Raw genomic sequence first — 21530 nt, forward strand, 5'->3', positions numbered from 1 at the left:
CGGCAGCTCTTAGTCTTATAGCGAGGACAACTCTCCACCTGGTACTATGTATAACATAGGACCGTCACTCCTTGCATAACGGCTGAACAGAAGCCGACGTCGAGGCTATTGGAACTCACACTCAACAGCAGAAGCCCTTCCCAAAAGTGAATGCAGGCACCAGCGCAGTGTAATGTTACTACTAAAAAAAAAACTCCCAAATACTAAATATTTAAGGAAAAGTGTCAATACTAACATTCTTGACATGATGGCACAGTTGAGTAATCTATAACAGTAATGTTATGCATTTTTAATAACTGCTTCAGAAAGGAACAAGATACATTGATCATTTTTATAAGATGTATTTGGCACAGAACAAAATAGTTTTTTACGCTACAATAATACTGACAACATACAGGATTTTAAACTAATAATAAGTAATACTGTTCAAGTAAACATAATACTTCTAGGAAAATAAGCTATAAGAAAAGAAATTATAAGAACATTAGTTAGATTGGAAATACTCCATACTGTCCTTTGGATTAGGTATTATAGTCTTTTGTCCCGGAGACCAACCAGCAGGACAAACTTCACCGTGCTCATCAGTATACTGAAATGCTTGAACCAAACGTAAAGTTTCGTCTACAGACCTTCCCACAGGTAAATCATTCATAGTGATTTGACGCAGAATTCCCTTCGCATCAATAATGAAAAGTCCACGAAACGGTATACCGGTAGCTTCATCCAAAACTCCATAGTCACGAGAGATTTTCATAGACTTATCAGATAACAAAGGAATTTTTATCTCTCCAATTCCGCCTTCGGTACGTGGCAGATTCTTCCATGCTAGATGACAGTACTGGCTGTCAGTAGAGACAGCAATCACAGCGGTGTTGATCTTTTTAAATTCATCTAGACGATCCGAGAATCCCACAATTTCCGTTGGACAAACAAAGGTAAAATCTAACGGATAAAAGAACAAAACAACGTATTGTCCTAGATAATTCTTAAGGTCTATTTCTACAAAGCTTTCGCCAATCACAGCGACACCGGAAAAGGTAGGCGCCGGGTGTTGTAATTTTGGTCCAGGTGACATGCTTCCTGAAAGTAGTCATTGCATCTACTTGCCTTTTACGTCAAACTATAATCTCACCTTTTTTATCGGATAAAAATAAAGCTTGATAACAGAAAGCAAATAAACACAATCTATAGAAATGGTTTAGCCAGTCTGTGGTTCACTTTACGCCAAGGTGATTGTAATTAAAAACGGATTTTCCCTGACGGTAATAGAACCACCATTTAGTCGCTTTCCAATCATAGACACTCATGTCTCCAATGCAATGCTACTTAAACTTATTTACTTATATTTAATTAAACAAAATGTTGAAATTACATTCGAATTGTTTACTGATGTATATTGCTGTAAACCTCCTGTTATCCCAGTATGACCCCACACAAAAATACAAAAAACTGAAATGCAGTGTTGTGTTGTGACATATCCAGATATTTTGTTTGCTGAGTGTTTACGCAACCTCAAACTGTTAGATTTAATTTTTTTTTAACTCAATTCCATGGCCCTCGCTAGACATATTTTTCTACTATATGGTATCAAGATAGGAAATATAAGTATCTGTATCGGTATATAGATACAATTTTTTTAATTTATCTGTGTCTATCTATATATACTCAAATAAAATTATCTGTCACAACACTGCTGAAATGTCATCCAGAATTTTAGGACTACACTTAAAAAAATTAATGAAACTGGGCTGTCACTCCACTATTCGTCACTAACAAGGACGTTAAAACCTTGGTCACTAATCACAATTGAAAATTGATGAACGTATCAACTTTTGTGATTCATCCTGTATGACGTAATTGAGTTTACCTGTAAAGCTCCGTTGACATGATTTCCCTCGAAAAATAAAAATGATACAAAAAAGGCTTAAATAACAAAAGAATTGCTTCATTTTCTGTATTTATGCGACATAAAAAGCTTTGTTATTTAAAAATTAGATAACCTAAAAAAAATGCACGCGGAATACGCAGCCAACGTCACATCATACTCATACGAAACAAGCGAAACAAAATGGCGACTTGCTTTAATATTTTTGTTTTACGTAAAGTTCCATTAAATACGAATTTGTCATTCCGTTTGAAGTTTATTTAATCAGTCTGTGTTTTCGCAATTCCTTTTAGATAATACAGTGACCATAACTATACTTAGAGTGAAAGTACATTTCCAAACAAAGTGACTATTGATTGAAGCCTCACCTTAAACAAAACAGGGCGCCAAAGCGCTATACAACAGTATGCTGTTATTTCTAGTTAATGATTAGGTACTAGCAGTTTTCATGTAATAAATAAATACTTTCCTGACCCCTATTTTTTTGTTCTTTTTTTTGCATAACATCCTCATTAAATCTACATTCTATGCTTTTATTTACAAAGTTGTATGTGTATGTTGCAAAAAATCATAACAAACCAGAAATGACATTTTAAGCTCATTTCTGCTTTGCTATATTCCTTTCACACGATTTTAAATTAAAATTTCATTTTTAGGTTATTTGGTTACAATGTCGCACAGTGTTGTTAAGGTGACCGAAACTCCAGTTAATAACAGCTTGGTGTTGGTTATCGATAAAGACGGATATGTGACACCCGACAAAAAAACTGTTGAGGAATACTTAAGTGAGTAACTTTGTACTTTCGTAGTTAAATCTAAACACTTGTTTGAAGGTTCCCGTACCGGTGAAACTGAGCTACACATTATGCAGGTTAACAAGTCGGATGGTAAAATGATGGATGTTACTGTTGATACATTAACGTACCTTTCTAGTCATAATGAGGAAGGTGGGTTGGTTTTTAAAGGCTGTGATTAATTATAAATTGTTTCTTAACATTTGTTACTTAATATATGATTTAGAAGTGTATCTAGCGTTTAATAGGAAAGGTCTTAGGAAAATCTTAGGTCAAAAGAGATCGTTTCAGAAAGATCTTTACGAGCAAGCTGAATCTTGATGCAATAGTTTGGATGTAAGTGTGGTCAAAACATAACAGCGATGCAAAATTTTCAATTGGAATAGTTACTACCGTTAGAGCATACAGTACACGGACTGCTATTAGCCCTATGCTTTACATACAAAATCGGTGGTCACAGATAGGAGGCTCTGTAGTTGTAGGTGTGTGAATCTTAGGGTAAACGAAAGTCGTGTAAACACCACTCTGATCAGGTAAAGATACTCTTCATTATCTTTTATACGTCCAGAAATAAGAATAGGTTCGTTTTTTCGGCGTATCTAGGCCAATAATTAATTGGCGTTTGTAATTTAAAGGCTGACAGCTTCAAATCGTGTCGGAGGTCAACTTCGGACTGACTTGTTTACCCTGAAACTCACATGCCCAGGTGATGTCTTTTACTTGCAATTAGCAGTCCATGTATGGTTTAAGTTACAACTATATAAATAAAAAGACTAGTGTGAACTTTAAAAGAAATGAATTATAGGACTGCACTTTTTTTAGGTTAGAATAGGAATTCAGCTAGTTGAGGCTTGTCGTATACAGGTGGGAATACCTTGGTGCTTTATATTCAGTGGAGTCAATTACATGAAATTAGTGCGACTCAAACTAATCAAAGATTAAAGGGCTGATCTCAAGTTTAACACATTTTTTTAATACTTTTAAGCACCCTGTCGAAGGTGTGTCAGCACATTACATTACAAAAAGTATATTGTCAATTTATTGACACATTTTTCAGCTAATACAAAAACCTGTGGTTATTCACATATCGGATTTTTCTCAATAGGGTTTAACGTTGTGCTGGTGTTCATCTGATGGCTGCCATTGCAAATTTCTAATCTTTGCATTATTCAGAGGTTTGTTCCTCGTTATTCACAGATCTAATGGAACTGTATTGTCTTTTTTTTTAAAAATCTGTCAGTCTTTTGGGTTATGTGTTCTTTTTCAGAAATCAATTTTTTATAGTAATATTTTTAATGCAACAGTATCTTTATGCAGGGATTTTAATGATAGTACAGCACTGACCTTGAGAATTTTATAGAAATAGAATTTTTATTTTGACATTTTTAAACAGTGGATACAAATAATAGGCAGTGTGGTTGACCAATAACAAGGGCACTTATAGTGCACATGCGCAGTACAGTACAAGCGGTACTTTTAGTAGGCGTGGTAATGTGTTCCTTGAAGAAAATAAATAAATAAGAAAATAATATTTTGAGGGGTTGATTCATCTGAAAAAATCGCGTAGTCCATCTTTTTATGTAAGAATAGACTTGCCTGATAATTGATATGAGATAAGAAAGTAGTAGTCATGCATGGTGAAGTTGCATTTTACAACATTATGCGAAGTTACGTTATACCTTATTATTTCAAACGCAAGTTTAATTTTTATTATCTCCTTGTAATATGTAAACCAAATTAGATTTGTTCTAAATTTAGCTGAATTGGCGGTTCAAACACCCTGTTCCACGAAGAACGCCTGCTATCTATATCTCAAAAAGGAGAACTCAGATTATTTTGAAAATTTGACAAAATAAAAGTTGAAAATACTTTAAATGAATTCATCTTATCAACATTAGAACATTGTCAAATTTTCAAAATAGTCGTGCATTTCGTTTTCAACATATACAGGGTGAGTTTTTTTTCATTACTATAGGGATTTCTTAAACTGTAAGAGATACAAAGTCGCTTAAATGGGCAAAAATATGTAGAATTTTATCCTGATAATTATTTTCCCATTCAAAGTTTTTTGTAGCTCTACATATAGCGAAGTTATGACCAAAAAAATCACTATTTTGTCATTTTTTTTCTATCGAGCGACATAAAATCCAATATGGCGTCCATATGAAATAAGAAAGTTCATGTGATTTACCGAACACCCACGAGTCATAAAAATTTTATTTTAACGCCATCGGAAAGCTGAGAAAAGATCACTAAGGGTTTGAATGACTGAGGATAGAAACATATTTCAAAATTTGGAAAAAAATGATACACTGTGTCCCAGGTAAGCATGTCTATCATGGGGATCTTCAAAACCATAGAAGATACGACAATGCTCAAATTAGAGAAAAGATTCCCAATTAAAGAGTTACTTTGAAGAAAACCATCTGTACCCCAAATATACAAAAAAAAATATATTAATAGGTCATGGTATTTAAACTGTTAGGTTAACTGTAAGTATTTTAGGAATTAAATATTACCCAATTTTAAATATTTGAACAGCTCATGAATGCCCGTATCTTTCCTAGGATAACAACAACTTGGCCGCAAGCTTACTTAGACAGCACATGTTGGCTGTGTCTTTTTTATTTAGAAAACTTTGGCTACAAGGGTCTTGGATTCGAATGCCAGACGACGCGTGGCTGTTTGTGATTGTATAGTGGGTTGAGTGGGAAGAGTAGCTGTTCATTAATTAGCTAACACTCCCCCCATTATAAAATAAATAAAATTAAATGATGCGGAAGTGTATGCAGTTTGAAATCAAAAGAAAAAAGTCGCGCATATGCAACTCTTGCGCATGCGCGAAATCAAATTTTCGAATATAAAAGTTGCACATTTTTGTAAATATTGTGTAAATTTAACTTAATTGGACCTCCATGTTTTTAGGTCCAAGTAGCATTGACGAGATGGATGAAATACAAAGAAACTTGATGAGTTTCCGTATGGATCATGATTATACGCCATACACGTACGGAGAAGAGGCTCCCACCTCCAAAGAGATGGCAGAAATCGATGAATTGGCTGAAACGTTAAGCATTTTGGAGGGCACTACAGTATTGAACGATACAATTGAGGAAGCTCGACCCCCAATACCTCCCACAAAACCGGCGCCTGCGACCAATAAGACAGAAAGTAGGAGCCCGAAAAAACTTCTCACAGTAATTCCACAAGCTTTAAGTAAGAGAAAAATTAAACAAGTGGAACAGCCGGTGGTCACGAAACCGGTAAATAAAACAAAGTCTAAAAATGTGAAGCAGAAACCAGTGGAAGCGAACATTGAGGATAAAGATGAAGAATTCGACGAAGAAGAGGAAAGCGAGAACGATGAAAAAGAGGAATACAGTGATGAAGATCTCTCGTACGAATCGGAAGACATAGAGGATGATGCGAACGATTCCGATTTTGAACTGGAGGAAATGCCAAAAGTTAAATCGGCAAAGAAGCCGCCACGGGTTGCTGCACGGTCAAGGGTGGCGTCGGAGTCCGCATTGCTAAATAAGAAAACACCAAAAACCATCAAGACACTTAAACCACTCTTGACAAGGCATAGCACAGAGACAAAACTTGAGCCAGAAGTCGCCAAAGTTCCGAAACCACCAGAAGTGGTGGTAGACGCGAAGTCGCCGGAGAAAAAGCAACCACCGAAAAAAGAAAAGAAAACGCCCAAACCCATTCCGGATGACTTCGCGCTATTTTCTACTCCGGATATTATAAGACGAGTCGGCGGAAAGCAAGAAGCTTCAAACCCTCAGACTCCGACTACACCTTCAGTACCCGATTCTCCCAAACTGGCTAATAAACCTGCAAAAATATTTCAGGGGACTTTAACTAAACCCTCTTCGGAGAGAAATAGTGTAGATGCGAAGAACAAACGCCTAAGCGCCGATGGTAAAATTATGCCTCTTGAGCAGGAGTACAAACTGAATCCGCACAAGCTTACAGTAAATTCGGATCTTTCAAAACGGAGAGATAGGCGATTTAGTGGTGATGTTAGGAAAAGTGCGACTTTGCCTAACTCAAACAAACCACAGCATCCGAATATAGCAAATTTAGAGGAATCTTTAGGTAGGTTCAAATCGTCTTTAAGAACGAATGTATTATTTTGTACATAGTAGCCAAAGTAGACGTTTTTGCATGACAACTAATGTTTTTAACAAAGTGTAGCTCTAGGGGGCGTTTTTTGAATTGATTCAATTCCCTCATAACAAAAAAATCACGGATCATCATAAGAAAATTGATCTCTTGGACTACTTTTCTAAAGCAGTTTTTGATTTAGAATTAGCGATTGTAGTGTATTTTAATGTAATTCTTGTAAATTAGCTGTAAAAGAATGTTTTATGCCTGGTATATTTTTACTTTTTCTGGTTTATTGCTGCTTAAGGCTGTGTTTGCATTCATGGAACTTGCATGATCGTAATCTTTCTTTCTGATAATAGAGGGCGCAGCCTATGGCATGATTAAAGATTGTAAAATTTTATACTTAGATAAGCACTTATGTTCAAGTTGTAGTGAAGGAGCAAGTTTCCTTTATGAGTGTTTTTCTTCATGTGTTGACATGCTTGATGCTTCTGATCAGCCCTTTACAGGATTAAGTTGTTTTGTAAGCGTGTATTTACATCAGTGGTACCCAAACGGTGGCCTGCAGGCCATGTGCGGTCATTGCATTACATTTTTACTGATTGACGATCTCAACTCAGGCGCGGCTGCGGGATAGGCATGGACGTACATATACAGGGTGTCCCAGGTAGAATGCACCATAGGGAAAAGGCAATGTATTTTTTCACTGAGGATCCACTAGGCCTTTGAAATCAGCGTTCAAAGATGTACTTCAATCTCTTTCTAACATCAGGCAAGCGCAATAATATACGTTGAACGCCAACTTGAAATACATATCAAAGACCTAATCGATCCTTCGCAAAAAAATATATTAACTGTTTGCCTAAGGTGCATCCAACCTGGGACACACTGTAGAATCCGACATGACTGCCAAAAATGTGGATTCGTTATGTTTCCAGCTGCAATTACAATTTTTAAAATTACTGAAGTTGGCGATATATAATAATATGTAAATTCAGCTAAATAGTTGTTGGGCCGGTAGAGGACGTTTCTTGAATTTAGTCGATTGGTTTAATACCCCCCAACTTTCTTATTATTTAGGTAATTCATTTTGACAAAATCTTTCTTAGAGCACTTTTTGTGTAGAATCCGTTGCGATAACAGTTTCTATACATGGTGTTTGGCATAGATATAGGTTTCCATGCCTAACAAAAGATGCCGCAATTATTTCAAATGACGCTTTTTGGTTATATGTATTATTTATTTTATTCACATGATTTCATGTTCTTTGTTTTTTGTGTTATTTGAAATTAAAAATATCTGTCTCTGTCTAATAAAAATTCCCAAATCTCCAAGTAACAATCCTGCCATCTTTTGTTCGCTATGGAAACCTAGATATCTGCAAGTTTAATGTATAAAATGCAGTATTATAAATATTTAATACAAATATAACAAGATATGTCAAAATTTTACACTTTTTACATTCTTCAAAAATTCCAAAATGTAGATTAGGGTCGTAAAAAAACCAAACACCCTGTATAAAAACTGTATCGCGATGGATTCTACATAAAAAAGTGATATGAGAATGATTCTGCCAAAATCAATTATCTTTAATAATAAGAAAGTCATGGGGCATTAAAAAATTCGACGAAATTCGAGAAACGCCCCCTAGCGGCCAAATGATTAGAGATAACTGAATTCTGTATGCGTCAGTGATTTTCTTTTTAAAATAGAGCTCCAAACACCTAGGTCCATTTTTTTATATATCACAAAATAAAGGGTGTTTCTATAAGAAAGTGTGCAATTTGGACCACCATGTACTACATTGCGACGGGTTTACATATTACGGGGGTTGACCCTCTCTTCCTTGAAATACAATCTTGATTTTTCAAAAACGAACTTGAAAATGTTTAGAAAATTTTGGAGCTGACCCACGACTAATCCCTAACATAAATTTTACTGTAACGTACTTAGTGAAAATTTGCCCTTTTTTATTGTTCTGAAAATTGGCTGCAAAACTTGTTCTAAATTGCTTGCTAGCATAATGCAACATCAAATTACAACATAGCTTTGACTATATTGACGACAAAATCCCATGTCAATGAATTCACCAAAATACATATGATACCAATAGCTTTAAATTGCCCAAAGATGGCTATCTTTAAGAACATTCAATTTCAAACTTTACTTGAGAATTTTGCTTATTTATGAAATTGAAAAATTGTTCTATTCCATGGTCTACAAAGAACCATATAAAAGAATGCTAAGTTTGATTACTCAAAAATTATAAAAGAAATTCAATTGTCATAACAAGTGCATAGTATGGTCTCCTATACTTTTTGCTTAAGACTTTCAGCATTTATTGTGACTACAATTATGTTAATTTCATAGGTATCACTTCGAACGACGCAATGGATTTGGAACCGATCCCCAGTGCTGAAGACATACGTGCAATAATCCAAAACGAGGATACCAAAACATTTACAACCAGCCTAGTGATTCCTGAACCATCCGCTCAACCAGCAGATCAATCGGGAATGAGCCTCGAAAACGCAGGTTTAGAATTGGACCAATCCCTTTTAGACAATATCAATTCAGATTTAATACCCGAGGATATTTTGTATCAGGTTGCTCAGTCTTTAGTGGGTAATGCTGAATTGCAAAATGTCATCGATAAGTCGATAGTGGACGGTAATCTGGTATTGGATGCTGATCCTGTACCTTCGGTAAATACACTGATGACGCCCATGCCAACCACGACCAATCATGCTCAGGTTTTTGTAATTGTTTAATTGTGTAATGTCTGTAAAGGTGTTTTGTAGAGCTCAGTGGAGACGACGTCACCGACAATAAAGGGCACTCAAGTTGTGCGTGCAGGAGGACGAGTTGTTGTTATACCGCCGATAGAAAGACCAACAACACGTAGTAGAAACAAACATAAACCAGAAGAAGTCCCTATAGTCAAAACTCCCGTTAGGTTAGCCGTTGGTGTTTGTTTTTAAATATGAACTGATAATGTATGATTCTAGGAACATGAAAGGTTTGGATGATGAGCATGTTTCTGGAGCGGAACTCGATAGTTCCAGTGAAGGTGAAAAGTCTGACGATGATGACCCTGACAAGTTGTGGTGCATTTGTAATCAACCTCACAATAACAGGTTTATGATATGCTGTGACTCGTGCGAAGAGTGGTACCATGGCAAGTGTGTTAATGTGACAAAGGCGATGGGTCATATGATGGAAAGCAAAGGGAAAGAATGGATTTGTTTGTATTGCAAGGTAACTAACATGCCCTTAGTAAATTTGTATACATAAATTTATTAGGACTCTTCGCTGTTAAGACCAGCAGCTGCTGCTAGACGGATACGTAAAGCTTCCCATACATCCAGTTCTGATGTATCGCCCGAGAAAAAGGAAAAAGTGACGCCGGTGTCGTCCTCTACTGTTAATTCCAGTGCGATTCCGGGATGTTTGGTATGCGGTAAACCTAGCAGAATCAATTCCATCTACTGCAGTGATCCTTGCATATTAAAACACGCCAAAGTTGTCGAGAAGGTAATCGATTAACTTATTGCTTTGAGTCCAGTGACATTCTGTTTAAGGTGGTTGTATTCGAACGTTCGTCAGGTACCATATATACAGGTAGTAGTGCGCCTAGTACGACTAATTTGGATAGGTGGCTTCAGCAGCATCCGGGTTTCGAAGTTGTCCGCTCTGCTAATGCCAACAAACCAGTGACAACAAAAGTAGGTTTTGGGTTTGCATGACAACTGTCAATAATTCGCTTTTATCTTGTAGCAAGTGACACATTCAAAATTCAAATTAAAAAGCCAGGAGGGGCCAAACACATCTTTGGCAAGTCCATCCGCTGTCCCGCGCAAAATTAATAATGTAAATGTTATTAACGTGCGGCCACCACCTGTTAAAGTGGCTCAACCACAACCTCCAACTACACCTAAGGTACAGTATATGGAATATATTAATTGCGACTACTTTAAATGTGGTGCCTCGACCTCTACCCAGTTACAATGTCCCTGAAAGAAAAAATTGCATATCTTCAAATGGTTTAAAAGGAAGTTGGCGATGTTTGTACCATAATACCAAAATTTTCTTTTACTTTCCGGTAACTAAAGTAGTTCAAATTTGCTTTGAATAGCAAATTAGAAAATTACCAGCAGATATGCATGGTCGTACCCTCTTAAAATTCACATTTGCGTTTTTTTTTTCAGTGTGGGTTGTTGGGTAATTTTTGAGAAGCCATGACTTGGGGAAAAAAAAGATGATTTGGGCTTTGGGGATTACCCCCTGAGGCAGGGCGGCACCAGACGCATGCTCAAGGTTTTTAACGCATTTTCCAACTAATGTGCACAGGACAACTTTTGATTTATTAAGATATTCGATGTAATATTACCGGGCCCTATCATTAGTAAAGTTGTTACCAAGTATGTGTTTCACTCGCATTGCGCATTCTATGTGCCTTGGCGAGTATACTTTTTTATTTATTGCACTCTTTACATCAATGTGCAATTGCAGGTACTCGCTTAGATGGCATTAAACTAGACCCAATGTCTAAAATGAGTTTTATGCAGTTTTGAAATTTTAACCACAGATCAACTTCCTTACTTATAGATCTTTTGTTCGCTATGGAAACCTAGATATCTGCAATGTATAAAATGCAGTATTGCAAATATTTAATACAAATATAACAAGATATATCAATTTACATTCTTCAAAAATTCCAAAATGTAGATTAGGGTCATAAAAAAACCAAACACCCTGTATAAAAACTGTATCGCGATGGATTCTACATAAAAAAGTGATTTGAGAATAATTTTGCCAAAATCAAGTATCTTTAATAATAAGAAAGTTATGGGGCATTAAAAAATTCGACGAAATTCGAGAAACGCCCCCTAGCGGCCAAATGATTAGAGATAACTGAATTCTGTATGCGTAAGTGATTTTCTTTTTAAAATAGAGCTGCAGACACCTAGGTCCATTTTTTTATATATCACAAAATAAAGGGTGTTTCTATAAGAAAGTGTGCAATTTGGACCACCATGTACTACATTGCGACGGGTTTACATATTACGGGGGTTGACCCTCTCTTCCTTGAAATACAATCTTGATTTTTCAAAAACGAACTTGAAAATGTTTAGAAAATTTTGGAGCTGACCCACGACTAATCCCTAACATAAATTTTACTGTAACGTACTTAGTGAAAATTTGCCCTTTTTTATTGTTCTGAAAATTGGCTGCAAAACTTGTTCTAAATTGCTTGCTAGCATAATGCAACATCAAATTACAACATAGCTTTGACTATATTGACGACAAAATCCCATGTCAATGAATTCACCAAAATACATATGATACCAATAGCTTTAAATTGCCCAAAGATGGCTATCTTTAAGAACATTCAATTTCAAATTTTACTTGAGAATTTTGCTTATTTATGAAATTGAAAAATTGTTCTATTCCATGGTCTACAAAGAACCATATAAAAGAATGCTAAGTTTGATTACTCAAAAATTATAAAAGAAATCCAATTGTCATAACAAGTGCATATTTTTATATTTTTAAATTTTAACTAATGATGCGGACTGTGCTCTCTGCGCTCGCCCAACCTCACTCTGTGTGATTATTTTGGTGGGGGCATCTAAAAACCAAAGAAACTTTTAATACCTTCTACAGAATCAATCTAGCTACGTTTATTTCTGAGATACAGAGTGAAAACGAAAAGTTTGACTTTTTGATATGCCAATCATATCTTATACTACCCATGTAAAATAGAGAAAAGGTAAACACTATAAAATAATAGAACTGCTGCTTAAATTGTGAAGCAATATCGTGGTTGATGCAACATAATAAAGAGACTGTAAACTTATGGTCTTACGGTGTTTGCCTACGAAAATCACGATCGCGCGCCTGTAATCCAAAACACAGTGCAATACGAAGTAGATATAAAAAATGTACAGACAATAAATTGTATAGAAAACAATTTCCTACTCCATTATTTTTATTTTTCAGCAAGTACAAACTTTTAAAGTAGTGAGTAAACAGTCCCCCACACCGATGCGAACGAAATTAATTCAACCTGCACCCTTACTAAAATCTCCACCCGCCGCTACTACTCCTCCCGTAAAGCCGAAACCAGTACAAAGACCAAAAACACCCACACCTATCCCTGTAAAAGAAAAACCTGTACCTCCAAAGACGCCGAAGATTAAACAAGTAGAGGAACAGTCACCGCAATCGAATAAGCAGGAGAATATTCGAGACAACGTAAAGAAGACGTTATTCGAACAACTAACCAATCGTCTCAACATTGCTGACGACATTAAATTAACCAAAGAAGAGGTAAGCACGAGTGTGTTCCTTTTTCAATTAGTCACGATCAACCTTTTAGCTGACGAAAATATCAAATGAGATTGAATCTCAACTCTACAAATGTTTCGGTGATACAGGTCAAAAGTATAGGAATAAATACAGAAGTCTCATATTTAACATTAAGGACACAAAGAACCAGACACTCTGGCGGCGTATATGTGAAAAATCGATAAACGCATACCAATTGGTAAGCTCCTAGCTGAACATTTTATCTTTCTACAATAGTCGCATTAGGTTCGATTATCGTCAGATGATCTGGCAAGTCAAGAGCTGGCGTTATGGAGAGAGCGAGAAAATAAGCACCAATTGGAGATGATAACCAAATCGGAACTGGAGCAGCTAGGTCGCAACCGGCAATACGTTTTTAAGACACATAAAGGTACATTGGTTAGTTTACAGACGGGGAGTTCATTCGATTATTTTTAGGGGAACAAGTTCTGGAGGACAATCGGCCCAGTGACGCGGTAGATAAAACCGAGGTGGTTATGGGATTGGGCGGTGAGGGTGGAGGCGAAAACGCGAGTGATGGTAAAAAAGATTCAAAGGATAGGGATAGGAAGCGGTCTAGGGATCGACATCGAGACCGCAGTAAATCAGGCAAAGATAAGGATCGAAGGTATGTATTATTGATGTGTGAAAACTTAATGGTAATTAGTTCCTTAGAAGGGATAGGAAACGAGAGCGTCGTTCGTCGAGTGGTGACAAAAGTCATCACAAAAGATCAAAGAGTAAAGATTCCTCGCGTTACTCGGATAAACATGTCGCTAGCAGTAGAGATAAGTAAGTACAAAATCTCATTAATTATCTTATAAACAATATTTATATGCGACCACCATCAGCGGTATGATAGCCAAAATTTTCTGCAGATTAGATATTTTCAGTAGATGTCCTTCATGGAAACCTTTTTTTCCAATTAAGTAATACAAAGATAAAATGCCACCTTTCCACTGTGTTGGAATTAAATGCTGCCTAATTTATTACTAGGTTTTGATGTGAGTAAGATGCACAAATTGTCTTTAAAACTTTTCCCGTGTATCATTAAACACACCTTCTTCGCTATTTTAATCTCGCCCTGTAAAAATGCAGAAACACACCCTATTTACTGAATGAAACAATCGCGCGTATCCCTTTAAACCCGCATTTCTGTAACGTGTTCGGCTTTACACAAAACGAAACGGCAACCGCGCTCGCTTTTTTTATATCACTCGTTATCGCTAGACATATCTTTTTTCAAGTTCACTATGAAGCGGTACATGTGTAAATTTTCCGAACTCGCATAATGGAATTTTGTTAACACGCAAGGCTGTACCACTAGCTATAGCTAGCCCCTCTATTACAAAAAAAATGACTGGGTTTCAGACGTTTCGTATTAGGAAAATGTTGAGCTATGCTCAGAAGATGGCACTGTAGAAACTCTACTTAAATTTTTTTGCTGCACATTTTTTTAGTTCTCATTAAGACCGTGTATAAAGTGAGAGAAATGAAGCCCATTTCACTGTGACAAACTTTTTTCGTAATACCTTAGCCGCCCTTAAAATTGTTCTTAAAAGTGGCCCACAATTTTAGTCTACGGGTAGGAAAAGATTAAATCTCCCCAGTTTAAGTGCCTACTGGAGGTTGACGTTTAAATTGCAGAAGTAAAATAACTTGAATTTCTAGACGACTACAGTTGGACATGGAATTGTCTGTATTTCCTCCCCCCCCCCTCAACATAACAAAGCGGTCATACTTTCATACTCCTCAGTTTCTTTATATCTGGATTACACTGTGTGCTTTGTTTGAACTTAGTACAGCTGTTGATTACTAGTACAAATTGTGAACTTTTTTGTTAAATAAAAATGCGTGCAATTTTAAGGGACCGTTACCGTTCATCCCACAAAAGTTCTCGGCATAAGAAAGACATACAAAGTGCCACAGAGAAACTCGACAAGAAGTCCAAGGAAATTTTGGAGCAATTGGTGGACAACAAAATCGTACCGCCGCTGGAGGATCGACTTTGGAAACACGTACAGCAGGAAGATATTACAACAGGTAATTAATTTCCACTTATTTTTATTTGACAAATAGTTTTTTCGCCCTTCATTTGGGATAGAGCTGAAAGTTGGTAGGGTATATAGGCCATAGAAAGAGAACTTTTGCTATGTACCCTACCAACTTTCAACTCTTATTTCTATTGTTTGATTTCACTATTCTGTTATCTATTCCTCTTTAACAGCAATTGCTTTAACGCGCACTTCACTAACATTTCAAAATGATTATTCTTGAAGAAAAATAAACATATGTGTTATTAAGGTTTTCCTTCAGCTCCTGCAGAAAGTGATAGCGATCATGAGCCTACTTCGACTGTGACCATCCCTACGCCGCCTCGTGTCGGTGACATGGAAGATCCCGAGTTTACTCCTCCGTTAAATAGCGATGACAAAATAAGAGATGGTACTGATTGATTTTATTCTTTGTAAAATGAAATTAATATTTTTTAATAGATTCTAGTGAGGAGTTTAATACAACAAGGGATACATCGGATCTGCTCTCGAGTTCTATAGACGATAATGTTACCATGTCGCCTCCACTCCCGCGGTCTAAATCCGACTATGTTTGGAAGGGCACAATTAACATGGTCGATGTTGCTCAAATATCAATTACCGCACATGAAGTCTCAGGTATGTTTTCTAACGCAAATGGAAGATTTATAAAGATTCACTTCTACAGGCGATTGTATGGGCTTGGGGGAAGAGCTTCCTGTGTGTCTAGATGTAGTGGGGCGTATTTCACCGGAGACTGTTTGGGACTACATAGGCAAAATGAAGTGCTCGAATAGTAAAGCGATTTCGCTTATACGTCTCAATGCTACCAATGTGGAGGAAAAAATGCCCTATCTCGCTTTATACAGCTACTTATCTAGTAGGAATCGTTTAGGCGTCGTAAAAAGTATTAACAAGGCAGTGAAGGATTTTTATATACTACCTCTTGCCAGCAAAAAGCCCCTCCCACAAGCTTTACTACCATTAAATGGACCAGGTACCCGATCCACTTCACTGTCAAAATTTTACCACGATCTTTACAGGTTTTGAGGAATCACGGCCCGCCATCTTATTAGGTATTATAGTTAGAGACAAACGAAAAAGGCCCCTGTTTATCTCGAATCCTTCCACACCACTTAAAAAGGCCCGGATAGATACACCGGCAATTTCTTTGGATCGTTCCTATACCCCACCGCCTAGCTCGGAATTATCGTTAAAGGTGCCAGATAGCAAAGCCGACGCAAATGACGAAGGTATAACATTACGCATTTCTTTGGCGTTGTTCAAATTGATTTTTAGATGAACCGTACACACCCGAGGATTCCGATCCGGATACGGTTCCAAGTACCAGTGAGGATAACTCCAAAACTTCGTCTAATTTAAATCCCTCCGATTTGTCAAACATTTTGACGACCTCTACGAAGTCGACGTTTTTGGACGCGGGACTTGCGACACAAAGCTTTGAGCCGTTCAGCAATAAATTTGATACAATACCAGGTGTGTGTACTTTTTTTGGTATTATTTGTTGCGTCATCGGAGATAAAGTGTACCAAAAAGCTCAAATCACATGATCAACTAAACCTTGTGGTGGTAGGTCAAAAATTGATGCATGCAATGGACTCGTATAGCTTTAGCCATATAAAATGCAATTTCAAAAGTTGAGGCCAATCGATCAACATTCACAGTGCCCTTTTGTCATCTCGCCCATTTAGAAATCGAATTGCAAATTTTCCTATTTATGAAAGTATTTAAATGAAATTTTTTATACATAGCCATTTGAAATAAAAGCAAATATAACGCCAGTTTCAAATTTTGGTTTTGCGCATGCGCATTGCCAACTTTCTTATTTATGGAGGGATTTAAATGAAATTTGATACATAGCCATTTGGAATAAAAGCAAATATTACGCCAGTTTTCAAATTTGGTTTTGCGCATGCGCAGTACCAATTTTCTTATTAGTGGAAGCAATTAAATGAAATTTCATACATATTAAACACTTTAAATAAATGCAATACTAACACCAGATTCAAAATTTCGTTTTCTATATTTGTTTACACGTTTATTATAAAGTATAATATAAATTGATAACTCTAAAATAAAGATGAGATGCTGAAATACTCTCATTTCAAGTCTGATGGCACTAGTAGAGCTAGGCTATAAACTATCACCTTACAAATCTTTATTCTTTTGAAAAACAAAAAACTAAACGAGTTCACTTGACGATAAGGCCAACAAGACACAAGATACATCATATCAACAAAAAGAATGTTTTTGTTCTATGGTTTTTTCTTTCCATTCCGACCACACACTATAATTTCCTGCAGTTGCGTAGGGATAGCTTAATGGCCATATCCCAAATTAATGACGCCATGTAAAAATTCAGTAATATATTGATTTAATGCTTGGACTATTGATTTTCAATTACTTAATTCATCAGAGACCCGAGTTACGGGTGTACTTTCTACTTGAATCAGTTTTGTGTTTTTCCTTTTTTAGAGTTTGTTGTTAAAAATACCTTTTTTTAAGGATTGGACGAAACCGCAGGACTACCTGCGATAAGCGAGGAGTTGCAAAGAAAAATGGAAGAACTGGACGAACGGATCGCGATGCAAAAAGCCGAAATACACAACATGTCGCAGGACATCGCCTCCAGTACGACAACCGGCATCGGCACGACAGCTTTAGCCAGCATTGCCCTACCTCAAAACTTGCAACAAATTCTTGATAGTATTAAGGGAATAACTCCGGGAAGTGAAGCAGATTCGCCGCAGGTAAGATAACGTTGAATAATTGCTGTAGTGGAGATTTAGTAACAGAAATATATTGCAATAGTGAGTGTGCTGCAAGAGGTAAATTTCGAGAGAATGGCACCATTTTTTGATTATTAGTAAAACATGTCTGCTGAAAAATAATACAATACAAGTTGTATTCATCTATACTGACAGTCTGTACCTACTCTGTTGCAGAGTTCTATTGTAGACAATGAGTGGTGAGTGAATTGTTGCACCACAATGTTTGTAGTTGATTTGCAACTCTTGAATGCTTTGTTTCTTCAAACGAAAACAGATGATTGTATCAGTAAATTTTCACTGTTTGTTAATCATGATTTTTCATTTGCACCAAATATCAAATTGTCTTTGTCATTGACTTGTGCACAATTTTGTGACCGTTGTACTTTCTGATTTTAGAGTGGCCTTTTTCGAAATCTTTCTCTTGTACTGAAGCTTTTACAACTTAATCATGTCTTATTGGGACGCAAAACGTGTTTGTAAAAATGTTTCCACCCACCAACCCACACAGTCACATTAGATCTACGGTATGGTTAAAACCAATTGGAGAAAGTTCTTTAATTAGGAATAAAGTCGCCATGTAGCATCTCGTAATTAACAATTTATAAATTTATCAGATAATGAAAAATGATTAACAGACACAGAGTAACATTCATCCCATTGGGCTAATTATTTGTTTAAATTAAAACATGTATGTTTCAAACAGTGTATCTGTAAAAATCGTTCGTGTCATTTACTTTTGTATTATACCAATTAAACCCAATGAATCAAATGATTGTGATATGTAAAATCACCACCTAAGAGAAAAGGGCGTGACCAGAGAAAGCTTAAGGGCGTGGCTAGAAAACTTTAGAGGACGCCTAAGAGAAACAGTGGTGCCATTAAACGTTCTTAAGGGGTTGCCACCCCATTAACAGGACAAAAATTAAGGCGTGAAAATGAGGTTAAAATATAATAATCTTAATTTCTGTAAACTGATCTATTAATCTAATGCGCATAAAACTGGAGGAGCCGTAGCACCCGCACTGCGATCGTCTGAATTTGGAAAAAGGGAGTGTGGTCATATATCATAAAACAGGATATGGAAATGGCACCTTCTACCAAAAAAAAAGAGCAACTGGTTGCTATAGTTACAATGTTTATTTCACTGGGAATAGCAACGCATAATCTGTTTGCAGTTGTGACTATTGCATCTGATATTAAGAATTGCTTTAGTACCTGTCTCTTCAGTTAAATTTAACGGAATAATAACTTGTATCCATGGAAATGCACTGTCAGATAAATTTTAAAGTAAGACAAAAGATCAACCCTTAATGTGTGGAATATTATGGGCTATCTGACATTTAATTTCCATGCCTTCAACCTATGTGATATGAGGAAATTCTGTGACGTCATTTCCTAGGCCCACCCCTACTTTACTACTCCCAAAACATTGACGCATGCGCAAGTTTCTGACATTTTATTGGTAACCAACGCAAATAATGCGCTAAACGCACACTTTTTAAAAGCAACTACCAAGTATCAAAATTGCTTTGGATTTAAGGGACAGTTTCTTTGTGTAGGCAGATACAGGGTGGAAACATTTGCGGTCTGAATTATGCGCGTTATTGATTCTAATATATAAATATTATGCTTTTCCTTTGCTGATTTCTTTGATATATCTGTTAAACAATTACGGGTGACGGAATTATTTTTATGATTTGGTGAGAATTACAGTTTCTTTTCACTCCACGTACTCATAATAGCCACTTTCATTATTTCAGATTAAATCTGCACCAAGTTCGGATTTAACCATACCATTAATGCTTCCTAAGATCAACGCCAGATCGCAGCAGTCGTCGCCCTTAGTGTCGTCGACGACAATTCCTCTAAACCTACCAAAGACCAAGAAGATCACGATGTCGCCTCAGAAACCCGTACAGCGTCCGACGGATGAAAAAGGCGCGGGCGTTTTGAGTTCGCTATCGGAAGAAGATTTGATTAGAAAGGCGGCGGAAATGCTGGGCGAAACTGATTCCGAACCGAAGTCTACTGTCGATTCCCCCTCCTCGTATAAACCTGCCTCCGTTGGAGTATTTGGTGCTGGTTTATATAATGCTACACCTTCTAACTACGGCCCACCGCCACCCCTTACCCCATTACCATCGAAAAGTGCACAGTTAGAGTTAGATCAACCTCCAATTCCAGGACTTGATTAAAGTACATATTATACAGTTATATGTATTTATAATGTATTAAGATTAATTTGTTATTTTTTAATTTTTTTTAAGCTATGATTGCAATTTTACAATTTTAAGTTAGCATGTTTTTTGTACATAGTGCTGTTTTGCGTTTTGTAAATTTTTTCCCGTTGCTAATTTAGGCAAAAATACACAGTTTATTATGAAATAATATTGCATTATTCCTTCACTATTAGGTTACAATCGGGCCGAGTTGTGAACCTTACACCCTAATTGAGTGCATTTCCTCAAAGGCGCATGTGTGTTTAATTTTTCTTCCCCACAGTATCAAAATTACGTGTTTGACACAGTTTTGAAGGTGTTCCATTTGCCATTTGTAGTATAAGTTACAGCTGTACATAAAGTTAGATATTATTAGAAACATTTTTATATTAGACTTTTGTAACTTAAGAAACTAATTTTTAGTACAACATTAGCGACAAATTGTAAAAAATCTATATCTTAACAATGATTGTTAGTGGTTCTCAAAATTGTTATCCATCTGTACTTCAAAAAATATATAGTTTTAAGAAGTACGTAGATATATCTCTGTGAATAACGCTATTTTGTCATCCCTTTATTAACCTTCTGGTTTTCTCTTCAACTAGTCTGATGCAATGTTTTAATGTTGTATTCATTCTGTTATTTGCCGTATATTGCATGAGACTACAAAGAAAGGGAGTTTTAAAACGTTCTACAAGTTAGCTAGCATTGGCCATTTTCTACATGAAACAGTTATCATGGTATTGAAGTATATATTTAACCCGCAGTCAATCTAATCTAATCTTTTTAATTTGGTCAAGATGCTCCTTGGACCTTCGTCTTGAACTTATCTAATAGTTTTAGTTTTAAGTACAGCATCCCCAGTGCCATTCACTTTTTCATTTAGAAAATGAAAGCTCAAAATTTCCTGCAAAAAAACGTATAAAATTTTTTTTTCTTGCATTAAACATTTGGAAGATATAGGTACCTATAGATGTATATGCAGAACGGCCAAGAAGTCTAGTTTCCCCACCATGACCTTAAAAAACGCCTTCCAACATGTCTGGTTTCAAGCGACTTAATTTTTTTATCAATTTGCTACAAGGAATAGCTCGGAAACCATTTGAAATAGTCTTGACATTTTGTATCACATTAAAGGTCTCGAAAAAAGGAAAACAACAGTGAAGAAAAAAATGAGGGGGGGGGGTGCCATTTGAAAAAATGGAGTTACGGATATTTAAAAGTTTAGAGCTTTGAAAAAGTGACGCAGTCTCACTTTTTTAGATGGTTAAGCATACCATAAGAAAATACGATATTTCCTTAATAAAGCAGTGAAAACTTTTGCAATATCTCTTCCTGTT

At 36.3% G+C, this 21530-nt stretch overlaps 2 protein-coding genes across 5 annotated transcripts; one reads left to right on the forward strand and one right to left on the reverse strand.

Annotated features, from left to right (window-relative positions):
• Window positions 1-325: 325 nt before the first annotated feature.
• LOC116171970 (peroxiredoxin 1-like) lies at window positions 326-1264 on the reverse strand. Its single transcript, XM_031489038.1, has 2 exons — window positions 1133-1264; window positions 326-1080 (listed from the first exon to the last, which is right to left on the reverse strand). Exon 2 carries the CDS (start codon window positions 1073-1075, stop codon window positions 485-487), a length of 591 nt encoding a protein of 196 aa, XP_031344898.1. The 5' UTR covers window positions 1076-1080; window positions 1133-1264; the 3' UTR covers window positions 326-484.
• A 757-nt stretch (window positions 1265-2021) lies between these two features.
• On the forward strand, window positions 2022-20720 carry LOC116170261. Of its 4 annotated transcripts, none has more exons than XM_031486517.1 (23): window positions 2022-2318; window positions 2542-2670; window positions 2719-2832; window positions 5605-6783; window positions 9166-9548; window positions 9597-9751; window positions 9804-10053; window positions 10099-10329; window positions 10377-10520; window positions 10573-10734; window positions 12799-13128; window positions 13178-13345; window positions 13393-13537; window positions 13585-13774; window positions 13822-13938; window positions 15014-15189; window positions 15451-15591; window positions 15642-15818; window positions 15868-16176; window positions 16223-16432; window positions 16479-16676; window positions 17706-17950; window positions 19732-20720. In XM_031486517.1, the coding sequence occupies exons 2-23, from the start codon at window positions 2556-2558 to the stop codon at window positions 20164-20166; spliced, it is 5574 nt and encodes a 1857-aa protein (XP_031342377.1). In that variant the 5' UTR covers window positions 2022-2318; window positions 2542-2555; the 3' UTR covers window positions 20167-20720. The 4 variants fall into 4 exon arrangements, with proteins under 4 accessions (XP_031342377.1, XP_031342379.1, XP_031342378.1 ...); XM_031486519.1 differs by having other exon boundaries at window positions 15463-15591; XM_031486518.1 differs by having other exon boundaries at window positions 13825-13938.
• The last annotated feature ends 810 nt before the right edge of the window (window positions 20721-21530 follow it).

The sequence above is a fragment of the Photinus pyralis genome, unplaced genomic scaffold (genome assembly GCF_008802855.1).
Source record: "Photinus pyralis isolate 1611_PpyrPB1 unplaced genomic scaffold, Ppyr1.3 Ppyr1.4_LG5, whole genome shotgun sequence".
Taxonomy (NCBI): Eukaryota; Metazoa; Arthropoda; class Insecta; order Coleoptera; family Lampyridae; genus Photinus; species Photinus pyralis.

Coding starts and splice junctions, on each gene's coding strand:
- LOC116170261 (XM_031486517.1), top strand. CDS start 2,556: ATGTCGCACAGTGTTGTTAAGGTGACCGAAACTCCAGTTAATAACAGC. Junction 10,330..10,376: donor ACGCCAAAGTTGTCGAGAAG/GTAATCGATTAA, acceptor ATTCTGTTTAAG/GTGGTTGTATTCGAACGTTC. Junction 15,190..15,450: donor GCAGGAAGATATTACAACAG/GTAATTAATTTC, acceptor TGTGTTATTAAG/GTTTTCCTTCAGCTCCTGCA.
- LOC116171970 (XM_031489038.1), bottom strand. CDS start 1,075: ATGTCACCTGGACCAAAATTACAACACCCGGCGCCTACCTTTTCCGGT.